Source organism: Anolis sagrei, chromosome 6, assembly GCF_037176765.1.
Source record: "Anolis sagrei isolate rAnoSag1 chromosome 6, rAnoSag1.mat, whole genome shotgun sequence".
NCBI classification, from domain to species: Eukaryota; Metazoa; Chordata; class Lepidosauria; order Squamata; family Dactyloidae; genus Anolis; species Anolis sagrei.
This window is the reverse complement of record NC_090026.1, coordinates 112,177,093-112,195,713: the sequence shown is the minus strand read 5'-3', so window position 1 is coordinate 112,195,713 and position 18,621 is coordinate 112,177,093. Positions and strand designations below refer to the sequence as shown.

Genomic DNA, 18,621 nt, shown 5'->3' with positions numbered 1-18,621 from the left:
CTTTTTTTGGGGGGAAGCAGGATTTCCATATGTCCTGCTTGATCTGCTACAACATTAGGAAGACAAGTAGTTGCTGCAGTTGCTGAATTGTGTGGTATGTTGTCCAGACTGTGTAAGTAGTGTGTTCTGCAGCCAAACCTGAAATGCTGGTATCTTCACAAACACTATGCAGTAATTAACTTCAGAAAGTTTGAGAATTTGGTGGGTTTTTGTTGCTGTATATTCCTTTTCTTCGGATTGATCTGAGCTGTCAGTTATCATTGCATTATTCAAACACAAACCATTCAGAATTTCAAACCTTGAGAGCATTATTGTGTGTGATATTCTTCAAACACCTGTAAGCATAAGTGCTAAATATTCAGTATTCTGATTATTTTAGCCCTTTACCTGTCCTTTATCTACAGTTCATTTACCTTTGTTAGACATACATTTTTCCTCGTGCATTATAGCCAAATATCCTTTATACATTTGATTCTCTGAGCTGTCTCATGTTTTGATCTTCTATATTTTATTGACTATTTTTTAAAGTATTCTGCTTTTAGAATCCTGTAGAGCTTATGTGTCCTTTGTATTTGATGGCATTGCATACTTGTTACACTTACTTTGTTTTTTCAGCTTTGTTTGAGTTATGAGCTTCCTTTTTTCTGTTCTTCGTGATGTCTTTCAGTCTATAGCACTTAGAATCTGTCCTTTTTGGTAACTTTAGTAATACTATTTCTTCCCTATTTTAAGGCCATTTCAGGATATCGTTCAAGTTTTCCTTCAACAGCAGTTTTGAATTTTTGGAATACTAGTAGTAATTTCATGTATTAATCCCGCTTTACAGTCACGTTTGGCAAGAGCAATTTTCTCCTTAGTTTTTCTTACTAAACAGGAGGGGGATTAATAGAAATCAAAGTTTTACAACACCTCCAAAGTAAAGTGATAAAAATATCTATGATGGTGAAAGCTGCAGAGATGATTTGACTCGATGTGCAAGAATTAGTCTGTCCTCTCTTGTCCATGATTTGCCCTTTAAACCTGCTGTTTATATCCTCATTTGTCTTTGGAGCTATTTGTGATATAGTTCAGTAGACAGAGTCTACAAGTTTTGCTGTTGATATCATCAGGATGTATGTCTTTTCCTAACTGAAAGCTAAGCAACAATTGTTCTTTTCTCATATTTGACACCCACTGAACCTATAAGCATCCTGTCTGATTCCTCTGCTTCAAAAGCTTTCTGTTCAGCAACCATTTCCTTTCCTTAAAGTGTCGCTATTTCCACTTCTTTCTTGTAAAATTTAAATTCTCCATTCATGGTTTTGACTTTTAGATAAGTGCTAGCCCCTTCTAGAATTTATCTAATACTACATCTCAATACTTCTGTGTCTTTGACCATTTGTAGACTCTTCTATCACAAGAAAACTCCCACAGTTCTTATAACAGCCACTCAGATAGTCAGTATGGTTCTCCTCCCAAAGGGTGGTCAGAAGAATTGGATGAACATGGCCAAACGCTATATACCAGTGACCATACTAATGAAAAGGTACACACTTTTCTTCCTCACCTACCTTTTAATCTCATAGAAACATAGTGAGCAAGAAATCAAACAGGTGTAGTTTTTATGTCATTAGTTATAGAAAATGTGTTTATTCCTGACATCTTCTTTCCATTCCTTTCCATTTGTTTTGTTTGTTTGTTTCGAGCTATATTCTGTAAGAATGACTATTCTGTTTCTCCTGAAAAATAAAATCCAACCAAGTCTTGTCAATATTTATTGTTTTCTGTGTCAGGTAGCCAACCATATTTTTTAATACATACTGCCAACTCCATTTCCGATCTGGCAAGCTGCTGTTATTTTTCTCATCAATGAACTGTAAATACAGCTGTCAACAGTAATTTCAACTCTGACTCTGTTTCAGGAGCAGTGTTGATGAGAGTAACTGTAAATAAGGTGTTTGAAGGAGGTACCTAATTTTCTCTGGCAGATATAAAGAGATTACTGTCCTACTAATTAACTTATAGATGTAACATTTAATATTGGAATCTGAAAAACAGTTTTTGAAAACTTGTCCAATTGCTTTGGACTGGTATTACATCATTCATGAAAACTACAATGTCCTGTTTGCCTGGGTTCTTCTTATGGTGTTCTTGAATAATTTGTGCGGCAGCTTTTCTCCCTATTTCCTCCCAGGAACAGGAAAAATGTGACTGAACAATCTGCAATCCAGAATAAAGTTCTTTTAACTGAGAGTTCAATGCTTGATAGGATTTTCTTATAGTCTGAGGGTATGATCTATAGGGAATATTCCCATGGTCTGACTAAATTCTATACTACATGTTTCTTTGGAAGCCTTATGATTGGCATCAACCTAATTTCTTACCTTGCTCTCCAGCAGTGGGTTTAGAAATACCACAGCAGATTCGACACCTTTCTTTCCTTCAATAAAAGCAGGGGAACAGGAAAGACACAGAAATACCTATAGGGTATTTTGAGAAAGGCAGGGAGTTTCAGAAAAACATCTGTTTCTGTTTCATTGACTATTCTAAAGCCTTTGACTCTGTGGATCATAATAAATTGTTGCAAGTTCTTGGTGGTATGGGCATACCAAATCACCTTTTCTCTCTCCTGAGGAATCTGTATAATGATCAAGTAGCAGCAGTAAGAACTGACCATGGAACAACAGACTGGTTCAAGATTGGGAAAGGCGTACGGCAAGATTGTATACTCTCATCCAACCTATTCAACTTGTATGCAGAACACATCATGCGATTTGCGGGGTTTGACGAATGCCAGGCTGGGGTAAAAATTGCTGGAAGAAACATTAACAACCTTAGATATGCAGATGATACCACTTTGATGGCCAAAAGCAAGGAGGAGCTGAGGAGCCTTCTAATCAAGGTGAAAGAAGGAAGTGCAAAAGCTGGGTTGCAGCTAAACATAAAAAAACCCAAGATTATGGCAACAAGAATGATTGACATCTGGGAAACAGAGGGAGAAAACGTGGAGGAAGTGACAGACTTTGTATTTCTAGGTGCAAAGATTACTGCAGACGCAGACTGCAGCCAGGAAATCAAGAGACGCTTACTTCTTGGGAGGAGAGCAATGTCCAATCTTGATAAAATAGTGTAGAGACATCACACTGGCAATGAAGATCCGCATAGTTAAAGCAATGGTATTCCCCATAGTCACCTACCGATGTGAGAGCTGGACCTTAGGGAAGGCTGAGCGAAGGAAGATAGACGCTTTTGAACTGTGGTGTTGGAGGAAAGTTCTGAGAGTGCCTTGGACCGCCAGAACATCCAACCAGTCCATACTTCAGGAAATAAAGCCCGACTGCTCATTGGAGGGAAGGATAGAAGAGACCAAGATGAAGTACTTTGGCCACATAATGAGAAGAAAGGAAAGCTTACAGAAGACAATGATGCTGGGGAAAATGGAAGGAAAAAGGAAGAGGGGCTGACCAAGGGCAAGATGGATGGATGGGATCCTTGAAGTGACTGGATTGACCTTGAAGGAGCTGGGGGTGGTGACGGCCGACAGGGAGCTCTGGCGTGGGCTGGTCCATGAGGTCACGAAGAGTCGGAAACGATTGAATGAACAACAAATTTTGATAGTGGAATTATCTATGAGAGAGCCCACCCTCTCTTTTCTAAATGTTGAAATTACTTTGGTAATGTTAAAAACTGGAGCAATGGGGAATGGCTATAGAAGTCTACAAATTACTAGAGAGTTGTGTCTTCTGTTGGTGCATCAGGAAAGCAGACCCTGTAGTCCAGAATGTGGAAGCATACATATCTAGTCAGTGGTTCTCAATCTTTGGGTCCCCAGTTGTTTTGGCCTACAACTCCCAGAAATCCCAACCAGTTTATTAGCTGTTAGGATTTCTGGGAGATGAAGGCCAAAACATCTGGGGACCCACAGGTTGAGAATCACTGGTTTAAATTCTCCTTCCTGGGTATTGTAGCACATTCTGTTCATGAGAGTAGGAAACTTTGTGGCTTTCCAGACAAATAGTGCCATGAGATGTTCAAAGCAGGCTATCTTTTCTAATATTTCTTTGGAATATGTCCCTCATAATGTGATATTCAGTAGTTAGATGCGACAAAATGTGCTGGAATGATAAACTTCTCTGAATTCCTTATTCAGCCTCTCTGTGCCATTCCCTAGTAAACTGAAATTGCCCACTGACTGACAGAAATATAATTTATCACAACATATACTTGTGGTTCATGCTTAAATTAGGCTTACTCTTAATTGCCTGTTTCTTTACTAATTCTTTCCTTTTTTGCACAGTTCTTGGTGAGAACTAAGTGAATGTGTTCTCATTGGCTACAAATGTTCTTGGAAAGAGTAATGGGAATGCTCCGCCATTTCCTGTTCATTTGTGCCCTTAGCTAAATCAGCACAAGTAGTAGGAACTTCATCTGTAAACTATTTTCCCATCACAAGTAAGAAGGGAACTGACATCTAGTTTTTCTTGTTATGTGCTCCAGTGTTGTATTGTAATTATTTATAATACCACAAAAATGACGCATCTTAGTTCATAGCTGCTTTTTATAAATTCTTTGTTTGATCCAACGTGTTTAATGCATGTATGGTATGGTAGTAAAATTATAAATTCATAATGATTTTTAGTTTTTGCAGTGTGACTAATCATGAAAAGAATACTAGACAGTAAAATATAATAGCTCTGGTTGCATGATGAAAAAAATCTAAATTTTATGTTATGCTTTGTGGAATAGCAGTCAAGCTTCTTGCTTTGTATGGTTTCAGAGGAGTAGAAGAATTATGGGCATTTCCACTTCTTCTCACACTTGAAAAATGTACTAACGAGGGCCTTAATTGTTCTTGCTATATGTAATGATGTTCTATTATTTTTTGTTTCCACAGTGGATAAAACATGTAGATGAACAAGGTCGGTCATACTACTACAATGCAGACGGATCTCGATCAGAATGGGCCCTGCCAAAAGTGAGTAATAAAAACAAAGGACAACAGTGTTTATAGCTACACAGTAGAACTAATGCATGATTCATTTCTAGAATACACTTAATTATTATATCAATTTTTACCTAACAGCAAAAATAGACTCCATTTGAGAGAAAGGTGGGATATGATTTTGTTTAGAAAAAAAGAGGAATTTCAGCTTATTGCTATACAATTCTTACTTAATGTAAAGCCTTTTAAGACAGTCATGTTCCTGCAAATTCTGGAGTAAATGCAGTTCACACACCCTCATTCAAATGTAGGCCGAAGAGGAATGAATCTGAGAAAAAGTTGTTTATGAAAACTGCATTGTACAGTAGATCCTTGGTATACATTGGGATTTGGTTCTAGGATTTTCCAATATTAAGATCTCCCGATGCTCAAGTCCTCATTGTATAGAATGGTGTAATAAAATGGCAAACAACTCAAACAAGGGCCAGAGAGAGCCTGAGGATCTGTAAAATGGTGGGAAGTAACAGCAGGATATGCCAGGACATTTGCATCGTGTTCATCATGTGGCAAAATCAAGTTTATTTTTGAGCCATGGTTGGGTGATTCCGTGGATCTGGAGGGCTGCCTGTCATTTACACAGACCACTGCAGGTTCAGGTTTTCAGTGGCTTGCAGAACACCTGCAGGTACTGTTTAGTTGTTGGCCTGAAGCTGAGGCCCCTTCCACACAGCCCTATATTCCAGAATATCAAGGCTGAAAATCTCACAATATCTGCTTTGAACTGTGATATCTGAGCCCACACTCAGATAAATGTGGGATTTTCAGCTTGATATTCTGGGATATAGGGTTGTGTGGAAGGACCAGGGCAGCTTGAAACAACGACTAGTAGCTTTATCCATAACATTTTATTATGCTGTAGATTGGCATTTGGGCTTACTTTAGAGTAATATGTAGCAACTTTGCAGCATATAATACAGTTATATACCCCCTTTCCAAGCTGGTGTGAAGAAAAGTATTTATACCCCCTTTCCAAACTGGTGCTAAAAAAAGTAGGTTATGGAAATTTTTCAAGAGTAGCCCACTGTTAATGTCAATCTGACTAAAGATCAGGCTGAGAGAGAAAACTCCTACTTTTTAGGCTTCAGCAAAGATATGCCAAGCAGACACTGCACCTTTTTGTTGGGGTTTCAGTTCTTTCTAATCTCTTCTACTTCTGCGAGAATGTGGGGGAAGAAGAGATGGAAATGCTGAAAGTTCAAAGTATGCTGCAGCTCATGATTTTAACAACAACCTCATTGTTTGTTAAATCTGAACTTTGGCTATTGTAATATTGCAAAAAAGGGGAAATGACAAATAATCCTCTGGTACTTTTGAAATTAGGTGTTGAATTCTTGAACAGTGACTTTTTAGCAGAACCAGAATCTTAAACAGGTGAAGAAAATGGTCATTTGGTGCGCTATAGGAGGAACAGTTGAAATCATAATCATTTTTATGAATACGCTGTGTTTTTATGGGTATGCTGGAATATTCATTTTTGTTTGTTTGCTATGTTTACATAACCTTAGAGATGGCTGTGTCATACTTTGATTTACAAGATCTGGAATTAGGGTGGTTTTTTTTTGATGCATGACCATTTCTTAAAACTTTCTGATGTATTTATATATGCTTATTATGCTATTATAATGGAAGAGCAAAATTTTCAGAAGAAAATTGTTAGAATCATCAAAAAAAGCTCTTTAGGATGCATCAGGTTGATTAAAAGATGTTCCAGTTTTAGATAGGCATGAGAGATGTATCTGAAACATGAATGAATGCAGGAAATACTTGCAAATAACAGGACAGGTGGGTGGAGATACTTTAAAGTCAGGGTCCATATTCCAATATGGCAAGTCAATAGTCTTCTAACCTCTAACTACAAAACAAGATTCTTAGGAGGTGAGCTTTTCGTTCTTGACTTAGACATGCATTAGGAACAGAATATGATCTGGTTCTGAGATGACCACACATTTGCACCTTTATAGCACGAAAGAGCTAATAAGTAGCATGAAAAGATCAATCCTTTAACCTTATAATTCACTGTGAAATGAAAAGTTTAGATCAGTGGTTCCCAACCTTTTTTTGACCAGGGACCACTTTGAACAGGGACCACCTTGACCAAGCACTACTCTCCAACATTAGTACTAAAAGGGGTGGGGCTGGTCAGCTCTGAAGAAAGGAATGGAAATAAAATAAATAAAGAGGAAGGAAGTAAAGAGGAAGGAAGTTCGTGGACTGAATTTTAATTCTCCTGGCCCACTGCTGGGCATGCGACCCACAGGTTGGGAACCACTGGTTTAGAGTAACAGGAAAGAATTCAAAGAAAAATGTATATTACACCCAGTACTTGGATGCCTTAAAACTCATCCACAGATTCTAGTTAAGATCTCTTCATTAACTGCTTTAACCAAACCTTGGCATAGATAACATCATGCGTGAAATTGTGTGGATTATATTAATTCACATAATGTCATTGTCTAGCCTGTTTTGAATGCATAGAGACATAGCAATTCCTGTCTTGTAGGCAAATCATTTGATAACTGAAAGGCTGAGAGTAATAATATTGTTCTGCCAATTTATAAGTGAGAAAGCATAGTTAGCATTATATAGAACATTACTAGTTCTATATAATGCTAACCCTGTAAAATAAGAAACACATATTTTTCCATACTATAAAATGTAGACGGAGCTTGAGAGATGGTGGCATTCTGAGGCCACCTAGTGAATGTATCTGAGATTCAGATCAAATCCATTAAGTTCACGTATAACCCATGTTGCTTTATCTCAGAGATTTTGTAAACTGAGCACATTCAAAATGGAACAGTCCTTTCAGACTCCCTGTCCCTTCATGTTGCCTGCCAATTTATGGTATTCCCCATGGATTTCATAGGGGTTTTTAAGGTAAAGAATACTGAGATCTTGTTTTGCCATTTCCTTTATCTGATATATAGCCCGTTTGTTGGTAGTCTCCCATCCCAAATACTAAACCAACCCCACCTTTGCTTTGCTTCCAAGATCAGATGGGATCTTTAAGGAGTTTAGAATGTATAATGTGACGAAGTGAATTAGACGGTATTAATAACATCCTGTTCATTTACAAGTAGACATAACTTAGACATCATGTTCTCATCGTTGTTTAGATTATATGTAAAGAATGCCGGTGGGAAATAGTTGAGTCACTTAAATTAACATTTTCTTAATTGGTTTAAATTATTTAAATTGATTGAATCACAGCTGATTTAAAATTATTTAAATTGATTAAGTTTGAGCTTCTAATATGGTGAAACTAGGAACTGGGATGGGGCATTTTGTATTGCCAGTTTGTCTATGTCCCTCCTGCAGCTGTCTGAAATTCGTACCCCAAAATGACCACTCAAGAGTTTTATGAGAGTCTATTAATTAAAGACACCCCCCCCCCCTTAAATGCCCATAATTGCTGTTATAGGAGATGCTATTAACCTTGGGGAGAGAGGACAGATTCAATTTTATGGAGGGTGCAGGGCCAAAAATGTGTTGTGTGGATACTTGAAGTGTTCCATTCTTGTAGTAGTATATGTCAGTGATATAGTACAAACTAGGCCTGGGCGGTTTCGTTTCGTTAATTCGTAATCCGTTAATAATTCGTTAATTTTTCCAATTACAAAACGATAACGAACCATTCTGGAGCAATCATTAAAAAAACCGAATTTTTAAACACGTTTTGTAAATGCTTCGTATTTCGTTATTGTATTCGTTTCGTTATTGTTCTGAGGTCGTTTCGTTATTATTTCCGCATGTCTGGGCCAGTTTTATGGTTTAATTAGTGAAAAAAAATTATAATATCACACCAACAGTCAAGAACAGAGGGAGAGGGAAGCTTCAGAAGTTTTTGGAGGTTTTTTAGCGTATTTTGCGGTCGCGTCCGCCATTAACGAATCGATTCGTTACTGTTTCGGAAATCGATTAGTTAATTTTTTACCATTTACGAAATTTCGTAAATATCGAACTTTTTAAAAGGAAAATTTTGTAATTATTTTAAATATCAAAACAAAAAAAAACCCCAAATACAAATCGATTTTAGAAACAAATTTTTGCGTTGTTACCTAGGCCTAGTACAAACATGTAGCAAGCACTTTGTTTTATAATATCAGTGTCAGTCAGCGTCAGTCAGTTCTGGTAAAGGTGCAGTGTGTTTAACCACTTCTATTGTATTGTCGAAGGCTTTCATGGCCGCAATCGCTGGGTTGTTGTAGGTTTTTTCGGGCTATAAGGGCATATTCTAGAGGCATTCTCTCCTGACTACACAGATAAGCCATTGAAATCCATAAGCATGTGGACAATTTCAACAGAAAGGAGGAAACCATGAAAATGAACAAAATCTGGCTACCAATATTAAAAAACTCTAAAATTACAACAGCAAAACAACAGAGAGGAAACAATCAGGGGCAGCTAATCACCTCTCAACAAAAGATTCCCCCAGGCACTAACAAGCGACACCAAAATAACTGCCAGGCCATCAAATGCTAATCAGTTGAAACATTCACACCTATCTCCAACAGACAAGAGTTCTTTGTCCCACCCTGGTCATTCCACAGATATATAAACCCAATTTTCCTAGTTCCAACAGACCTCACTACCTCTGAGGATGCTTGCCATAGATGCAGGCAAAACGTCAGGAGAGAATGCCTCTAGAACAGTGATTCTCAACCTGTGGGTCCCCAGGTGTTTTGGCCTATGACTCCCAGAAATCCCAGCCAGTTTACCAGCTGTTAGGAGTTGAAGACCAAAACATCGGGACCCACAGGTTGAGAATCACTGCTCTAGAACATGGCCTTATAGCCTGAAAAAACCTACAACAACCCACTTCTATTGTATTGTAACTAATTATTGTAATTTTTTTTAGTATCTAGCTTGTCTTAAATTGCTGTTTAATCTTTATTGGGTTATAAAGCTCTTACTGCTCTGACACATTTTCTTTCTAGCTTATACTAGCTGGAAGCATATGCCTTGCTTGCGTAGAGCTACTATGACCTTCAGATATTTATTGAACTTGGACAGGAATGTTGCACACCTTTGTTTTGGTTAGGTCATTCCCTTCAAATGTAGAAATTTTCCCAACCTATATATGTTGTCATAATAATTGCAGTAACTGACCAAATAAATCCTGATAGATCTTCCTGCTTTCTTTCAGTTATTTTTGCCATTGTATTTTCAAAGATAGCTGGGAAATTACTGTTTCTTTAAGTTGCTCCAACATTTTTGACTCCAACATTAGTAGCAAAAGGGTTACAAATCAGTTTTTGGTCAACTTTAGATTTGGTTTGGTTATTTGGGGTGCTGATTCAGAAAATTGCATTGGATAGACCACATCAGCTGTAGTTTCTGATACAGTCGTTGCTATCTGCTCACCCACAGAAAACCATATTTAATAATTTAAAACTGATGTGGTTTATCCAAGGGCAGAGCTAGTCAGCGACAAGGAAGGAGTGGCATGTGGTGCAAAAAAAAGCGGAAATAAATATTTATTTATTGTGTCATCAGCAACCATACCATTGTATTACAATTCTAACAGAGCAAAACAAACACACAGATTAAAAAGAAAAAGAAAAAAATCACACAGAATTTGCAAATTTGGTAGTTGGTTAAATGTCCTTTGACCAGTATCTGGCCACTTGGAGTGCCTCTGGTGTTGCTGCAAGAAGGTTCTCCATTGTGCATGCAGAAATAAATAAAATAAAGTAAATAAAAAGGAAAGAGGCTTGTGGACCAGATTTTCATCCTCGTGGCCCAATGGTGGTTCGTGGCCCACATCTTAAGAACCACTGTGTTAGAAATTGCATATTTCACTTTGGTTTCATTGGCAGTTCAGCTTTGATTACACCTATAGTGTTCCATTTCTTTTTTCTCACTTTTTTTTTTTTTAGTATAATGCTTCACCACAACAACCAAGGGAGATCATTAAAAGTAGGAGTCTGGACAGGAGGCTACAGGAACCAATCGTTTTAACAAAATGGAGGCACAGCTCAATTGTGTTGGATACAAATGACAAGGTAGGAATATCTAAAAGCGAATTTCTATTGCCCCTTTTGTGACATTGTGTGTTCTTTGAAAAATAGTGTTTGCTGAAATTACAGGATCCCAAATGCTAAACTGTTAATAAATTGCAAATCATTGTGAGATTTATTGCATTCTGCACATGACTGCTATCAAATAGATCCTGTGGATTTCACTGAGTATAAAAAGATGGGTTCAAATTTTTGGTCTTAGCCTACCCTCCAAGTATCTCAGTTTTGTCAGGAATAGTCTTGATTAATCCTCTGCTGTCTCACTTTTTGACTGCTTTTAAAATGTCATTGTTTCTTTATCCTACCCTCCCCCTTCCCATTTAGTCCTCCACTAACTTCTATTACTGAAAACTGAATTAAAAAGTAATTTGCATTCAATTAATTTAGCAGGAGGAAAGAAAAGGTGAGAGAGGAATATGACTTTGGCTTAAGTAAAATAGACCTTGGCTTAAGTAAAGTGCTGCAGCCTTGGTAATTTCCTCATTAAAAACTTTCTGTCTATGTAATGTCGAAGCATTTGCCTTGGTCTTATCATGTATTTTGCAAACTCTTAAAAAGAACATGAATTACCATATATACTTGAGTATAAGCCGGGTTTTCCAGCCATTTTTTAGGCTGAAAAGGCCCTCCTCTGCTTATACTTGAGTCAGTTATTTATTATTTTACTCTGTTGTTATTATTTTTATTACATTTATTATTTTACTCAATTATTGTTATTATTACATTTACATTATTTTACTCTATTTATTATTATTACATTTATTATTTTACACAATTATTACTGTTACTTTTCCAGTTCCATTTTTCTGTATTCTTTTTATTACATTTATTATTTTACTCTATTATTATTGGAAGGATACGTAAGCACATTTACATTGAAGAAGGTTAGAATAAAGGTTTAATCAGAGTTGGACAGTCTTATCTTAAATTACAACTTTATGTAAATATTCAAAAACATTTTACGTAGTGATGCTTCAATTAATGTAATTTTATTGGTATCTATTTTTATTTTGAAATTTACCAGTAGCTGCTGCATTTCCACCCTCGGCTTATACTCGAGTCAATACATTTTCCCAGTTATTTTGTGGCAAAATTAGGTGCCTTGACTTATATTCAGATCGACTTATACTTGAGTTTATACGGTACATCATTTGAGTATTGCTTCAGAAACACAATCTGCTTTTCATTGTGTTATTAGAACACTATTGTTATTATCTGAATCTGGAATTGAATTATTGCCATAGTTTGTAAACCACCGTGAGTCCCTCTGCGATGTGAGAAGGGCGGGATAGAAGTACAGTAAATAAATAAATAAATAAAAATACGGCAAACTCTGTTTGCTTTTCTCCAGCACAAGTCAGTGGAAAGTGTTTATTTCCACAAAAGTAAAAATGCCTAGAGTCGAGGGAATATATGTCTGAGATGGGAAGAGGCACGCTTTTCTTTTTCCTTATGTTGATTTCTGAGCATTAGCAATGGCAGGCATCTAACTATATCTGTAATGGCAGCTATTTGGTTTTTCTTTTCCCTGAAGTCTGTAGTTGCTATAGCAGGACATTTATTTTTAAATATATGTTTATATGCCACTGTTGGATTTTAAAATGCCTAAAGGCATCTAAAACAATATGAAATAGTCTCAAAGCATCAACCAGAGCAATGAGAGCAAGAACTAACAAATCAACAGATTTAATGTAAGAGGACAGATGAGGGGTTTTTTTAGTAAGGGATTCTGTAACTTGGAACCAGTAATAAGAGTGTTCTCTGTTCAATCATCGGGTTTTCATACATAATATAGAAGTAGGCCATGGTTTGGGGAAAATATTGGTTCCATGTAGGATGCTGGAAGTTTGTAGTTCTCTGTGTTCTCCCCTTCAATATTTTGGAAATTTTGGAAATCAGGATCTTTTCCTTCTTCATGGTCTGTAGCGTACTCCAAACCTTTAGCCTCACCTTCTAAAGGCTGGTTTAGTTACTTCTGTGTTTAAAAAAAAAATGCCTGTACAGGCTGAACATGACCCTCACAAACACCCCCCTCACAAAGATTAGAACATCCAAACACATGACAAAATGTCCATTAGTACTCCTCTCATATTAGGGATTCTGCTGGATCCACAGTGATGCAATGGGTGCCTTGTGCCGGCTGAACTGCTGACCTGAAGGTCGGCGGTTTGAATCTGTGACACGGGGTGAGCTCCCATCTGTCAGCTCCAGCTTCCCATGCAGGGACATGAGAGAAGCCTCCCATCAGATGGTAACATATCCAGGCATCCCCTGGGCAACATGCAGACAGCCAGTTCTCTCACACCAGAAGTGACTTGCAGTTTCTCAAGTTGCTTCTGACACGATTAAATAAAAGGGATTCCGCTTTGAGGATCAGGCAGGTGAGGAGTGTTGGAGGCTATCTGATTCAGAGTCATCAGAGGATTAGTGACATTTCATAGTCCTACTTAGTTTAGAGCTGGAATATTTAATCTTTTATACATCAAGATAGACTGATCTTGGGGATATTCTGCTGTGGAAGGGACCCATACTAATGGTAGGTGGAGTCAGGGAGAAAATTCTGTTTTTTTCTGCAAAGCTTCAACACTCACATCTGGATGTCAGTGTTTTGCACACACCCTCTCCTAATTTCCCCATATTTTGGTGTGTTACAACCTGCAATTGAAATGGGTTTAATGGGCACGAGATACTCAATGCTAGCAAGGACCTTTAGAGGGTATACTCTTTTATGTCCAAATTTATTCCATGATATATGTGAAGTACATTTAGTACTCAAATGCAAGTGCCAAGGATTTTTGATGATGATGGATATGATAGCATAGCTCTTAATCTGCCAATGAAATCAAAAGAATTTCTAGTAATGAAACATTATAATGTATAATATTATTATAATAAATGTTATTATTTATGTTTGTTACATAGATTGCTTGCCTTTCCTTCAACAAGCTTAAAGTGGTTTGTGTCTTCCTTCTCCAGGCTACCCTCGCAATTTTCTGTGAGGTAGATCAGGTTGAGATACAGTGACTGGGCCGAGGTCATCCAGTCTTCTATATCAGGCCTGATTAATATTAGTTTCTCAATTAGATTAATCAGTACCATAGAATTATAAAACTGGAAGAGACCTCAAGAGCCATCTGGTCCAGCCTTAGTCTGAATTCAAGACAAATTCTGGTTTTGCATACTCAATTTTATAATCACACTGGCTCTACTTGTCAGCATTGCAGTTCTCCTGCTTTTTGGGAAGAAACTATAACTATGAAGTGCTAATTTTCATATCACTTATTGCTGCTCAAATTATATTCTGTTTTTTAAAGAAAGATCATCAGTAGCCTGCAGAAAAAAATGCCTACATCTAATTTGTTTACAGCACCCATAATCTTTTGAGAGCAGCTAATTAAAGGGCGTGACTCGCATCTGAATTTATGCAAATCAGTTTCCTTTTGGATTTTTAAAGATTAGACTATGAAAGCATAATAATATATTAAAATAGTTTTTATATTTTTACAGTTGCCAACTAATTCTTCTGAACTTCTCTTGCCTAATCCTGCATATTTGTTTCCATCATCCCCGAAGCAAGTTAGTATCTGAAGCATGATTTATTTATATACAATATTTAATGATTAGTAGCTTTCCTATGGAAGGAAAAACTGTACGTGAAAATAGTGCTGAATTGTTAGTGTTAGTTTAATTTATACATGGCTATTATTCCACTCTCTTCATATCAAGCAATCATATTCAGTCATATTGCTGAAAGTGAATCTTGAGGAGTATTAGAGTCATTTCTGTGAGGTAATTATTTCAATGCATCTTATTTTATAGGATTCTCAAGTTGCTTCGAAGATTTTTTCTGAAAACGACTCCTCTCCTTCCTCGCCTTCCTCTCCTAAGCATCAAGGCACAGTCAGTATGAATTTTGTATTATTAAATAGCCACAACCATATTGAGATCTATTGTTATTAATGTATTAAAGGCATTCATGTATGTTACAGTTTGCTGTGAATTCTTCTGTGTTTTTTAAAAAATCAATCCAGAACTAAAACATTGGCAGAGATAAATAATATATAGGATTGTACTTTTAATTCAAGAGCCAAGTCCCTGTAGTTCAAGTTAGTTCATCTCTTCATGGAGATATTTGTAATAGGAGAGTGATTTACTCGAGTATAAGCCTAGCTCTTCAGCCCCTTTTAAGGCTGAAAAAGCCCCCCATAGCTTATACTCAAGTGAGGGTCCTGGTGGGAAGGTGTAGGGCTGAAAGAAGCCCTTCATTCAGGACCAGGCCTTCACACCAGGACCCTCACCTCTTTGCACAGCAACCCAGCTGTGTGCCTTCCTCTCCTCAGTCCTTCCCACTTGCTCCCTTCCCATCTCAGTATTTTTCCCAACACCACTTTCCCATCCCAGTCTTCCTTTTCTAGTTTCCCCCTTCCTACCCCAGGCTTCCCATTTCTCCACTTGCCTCCTTCCCACTCCAATCTTTCCACCTTTCCAGCCCCCCTCCCCCCCTTTTGCACCCTAGTGTTGCTTATTTTGCAGTCTTCCTTTCCCCATCCCAATCTTTTCCACTTGCTCCTCTTTCCCACCCCAATTCCCCCAGCTTTTCCCAATCCCCCCTTCACATTCTAGACTCAGGTCTTTCCCACTTTTCCAGCCCCCCTTTCCATCCCAACCTTTCCCAGTTTCCAGCCCCCTTTCAAACTTCTGTCCTTCCCCCTTCCCCAGTTGCCAACTTCCCACTCCAATCTGTCCTACTTTTCCAGCTACCCCCTTTCCAACTCATTTTCCCACTTTTTCAACCAACCCTTCCCATTTATTTTTGAAATTTATCAGTACCTGCTGCATTTCCCACCCTCAGCTTATACTCGAGTCAATAAGTTTTCCCAAGTTTTATGGTAAAATTATGTGCCTCAGCTTATACTCAGGTCAGCTTGTACTCAAGTATATACAGTATTTCCTGTTTAAGGAAACAAAAATGCTTCTTCTTCAGTGATGTTCTGTTATTCCTCCTTCAGGATCAAGAGAAGTATGGACTATTAAATGTGACAAAAATTACAGAAAATGGGAAGAAACTTCGGCAAGTATAATGATGATATTTCCACTTGTTAGATCTATTTCTTAGCTTTTTTTAATGCTTAGGTAAAAAGTAATGTAAATTTAGGCCTCTATCCTATTAATTTTCTCAACTAGAATAAACCCTTCTAATTACTAGTTGAATGGTAGGCCAACACTTAGTTCAACTCTATTTGGGACAGTTAATAAGATTCAAGCTTAACTGATCTTTATTTCAGGGGAAAAATACCTGAATATTTGGTATGAATTTAGATAAATAGTGGCTATTGTTTAGCATACACTCAGTTCTTGTGGGTTTTTTCGGGCTATATGGCCATGTTCTAGAGGCATTTCTCCTGACGTTTCGTCTGCATCTATGGCAAGCATCCTCACCTCTGAGTGAGGATGCTTGCCATAGATGCAGGCGAAACGTCAGGAAAAATGCCTCTAGAACATGGCCATATAGCCCGAAAAAACCCACAAGAACTGAGTGATTCCAGCCATGAAAGCCTTCGACAATACGTTTAGCATACAGTTTTGTATTGGTCAGACTAAAGTTTCAACGAGCTGTGGGCATCTTTTTCAATACATCTATATCAGTAAGGTTTGTTGATTTTAGTAGAAATTACTCATCTATATAAATAAAAACGTAATGTTCGTTTGTGGGATTAACATAAGTCAAAAACTACTGAGTGAATTGACAACAAATTTGGACACAATATACCTATCAGGCCAATGAGTGAACATCACTCATAAAAACACTGAAAAACATAGCGGAAGAGACTTAAAAAGCCAAAAATTAAAAAATACATTACAACGCATGCGCAAAAACACGTATATACGCATATACACAAAAATATACACACACATATATACACACATAAAACACATATACACAGACCTGGCCACAGCAATGCATGGCAGGAGACGGCTAGTTTGTTCATAATTTTAAATCATTTTGAGGAACATGTTTAGGAGAAGAATTTTTGGTTTCAACTACTACAGATATTTACCACTTCTCCTCCATTACTTACGTACTTAGGCGATCCCTCGTTGTCTGAGTATGCCAAGTGTAGTGTCTTGGTGATGGGTACTTAGATGACTGTGGGGTCCTATTCTTGATCCGCATGTTCTTCCACTGTGGGGGCATCGGTTTCCAGGTGAAAGGCAGTTGGCTTGACATGCCTTTCTCTTGGCATGTTTCTCCCTTTCGCCCATCATTTGTGCCTCGAATTCCGCAGCACTGCTGGTCACAGCTGACCTCCAGTTAGAGCGCTCAGGGGCCAGGGCTTCCCAGTTCTCTGTGTCTATGCCACGGTTTTTAAGGTTAGCTTTAAGCTTTAAGTCCATCTTAAAATTTCCTCCATTATTTCTCCTATTTAAGCAGTCATACCGATATGTTGAAAACTAGTTATTGATGGTTCTTGGAAATAAAGGTTGCTAATAATGAGCTATTGTAATGCGTTACTCCATCATTTAGCATTTTTTAACCTATCATTCATGCTCTTGTGGCATGAGAAGTTAAGACTGGCATTTCATTGCCAATAGTATTCCTGAAAATATCATAATACTAAGAATATCAAGCAGTATTGGTTGATCTTGGGGCTTGTAACATAAAGTTGATTGTTTACAAATCTCTGTTTACAAATCTCTTGTGCAGAAAGAATTGGATGCCCTGGTGGGCGGTATTGCAGGGACCATCATTGTTGTTTACCAAGACTCAAGGAGGTGGGACTAGTTGGGTAAGTATTTGAAGATTATAATATTTCCGAAAGAATGCAGAAACTACCCATAAGAGCTTTGTGGAGAAACCTTCTGAATTGGTCATGTGGAGTGGTAGAAGCTTTGAGAAAGGGATTAGAGTAAGTTTAAAATTCAGCTACAACCATGGAAATTACTGCCGTGTTGTAAGCAGCTGGTTTAACAGACATTCTTATGGATGGATGAACTATTCTTTTGTGTGAACCAACTCACAAACATTTAACATATCCAGGAAGTGAGTTTTCCAAACGGAGCAAACTCCATAATTGCTTTAATGAATTCCTCTGAGTTGTCAGAACTATTTCAAGTTTTCTAGTATGATCATATGAGCAAAATCTCAGATTTGCAAATCTCTGAAAAGAAGTCACGAATGCTTTTCTTTTTTTCCTAGAAGTTTGGAGGAAACCAATCTAAGCCGGAGTTCACAGTGGATCTGAGAGGGGCATTTATTGACTGGGCTACAAGAGAGAAGTCTAGCAAGAAAAATGTGATCGAGGTGATTGTTTCCCCTTTTTTGCCATTCTTTTTTTTATGTATTGCAAACTTGACTACAGAGGTGAAAGGAGTATTGAACTGCAATACAGTAACATCAGAATGCTGCAGGACAGTGGGGTTTGCCAGGACAGTGGGGTTTGAATTTAGTTACAAAGTGTGTAGATATCCTTGTAACTTTAACCTATCCCCCAACCCCAATAGCAAATACTGTTAGGTTACAATTATCATTATCCCCAATCTGCATGGCAGATAATCAAAAGTGATGGGAGTTGTCATTCCATAACACCTGGAGATCCAAACTGGGTCAAAACTAAAGAG

General features: G+C 37.6%; 1 protein-coding gene across 9 annotated transcripts in view; it reads left to right on the top strand.

The window, feature by feature from the left end:
* Positions 1-18,621, top strand: part of ARHGAP12 (Rho GTPase activating protein 12) — a 70,676-nt gene that overhangs the window by 38,760 nt on the left and 13,295 nt on the right. For 3 of the 9 annotated variants that reach the window (XM_060782491.2, XM_060782492.2, XM_060782498.2), the window contains 8 exons: positions 1,385-1,525; positions 4,874-4,954; positions 10,861-10,986; positions 14,509-14,577; positions 14,821-14,901; positions 16,011-16,072; positions 17,708-17,789; positions 18,200-18,304. In XM_060782491.2, the coding sequence (XP_060638474.2) occupies positions 1,385-1,525; positions 4,874-4,954; positions 10,861-10,986; positions 14,509-14,577; positions 14,821-14,901; positions 16,011-16,072; positions 17,708-17,789; positions 18,200-18,304 (747 nt within the window). The remainder of the gene's footprint in view (positions 1-1,384; positions 1,526-4,873; positions 4,955-10,860; positions 10,987-14,508; positions 14,578-14,820; positions 14,902-16,010; positions 16,073-17,707; positions 17,790-18,199; positions 18,305-18,621) is intronic. The other 6 variants (XM_060782493.2, XM_060782495.2, XM_060782500.2 and 3 more) reach the window with 6 other exon arrangements.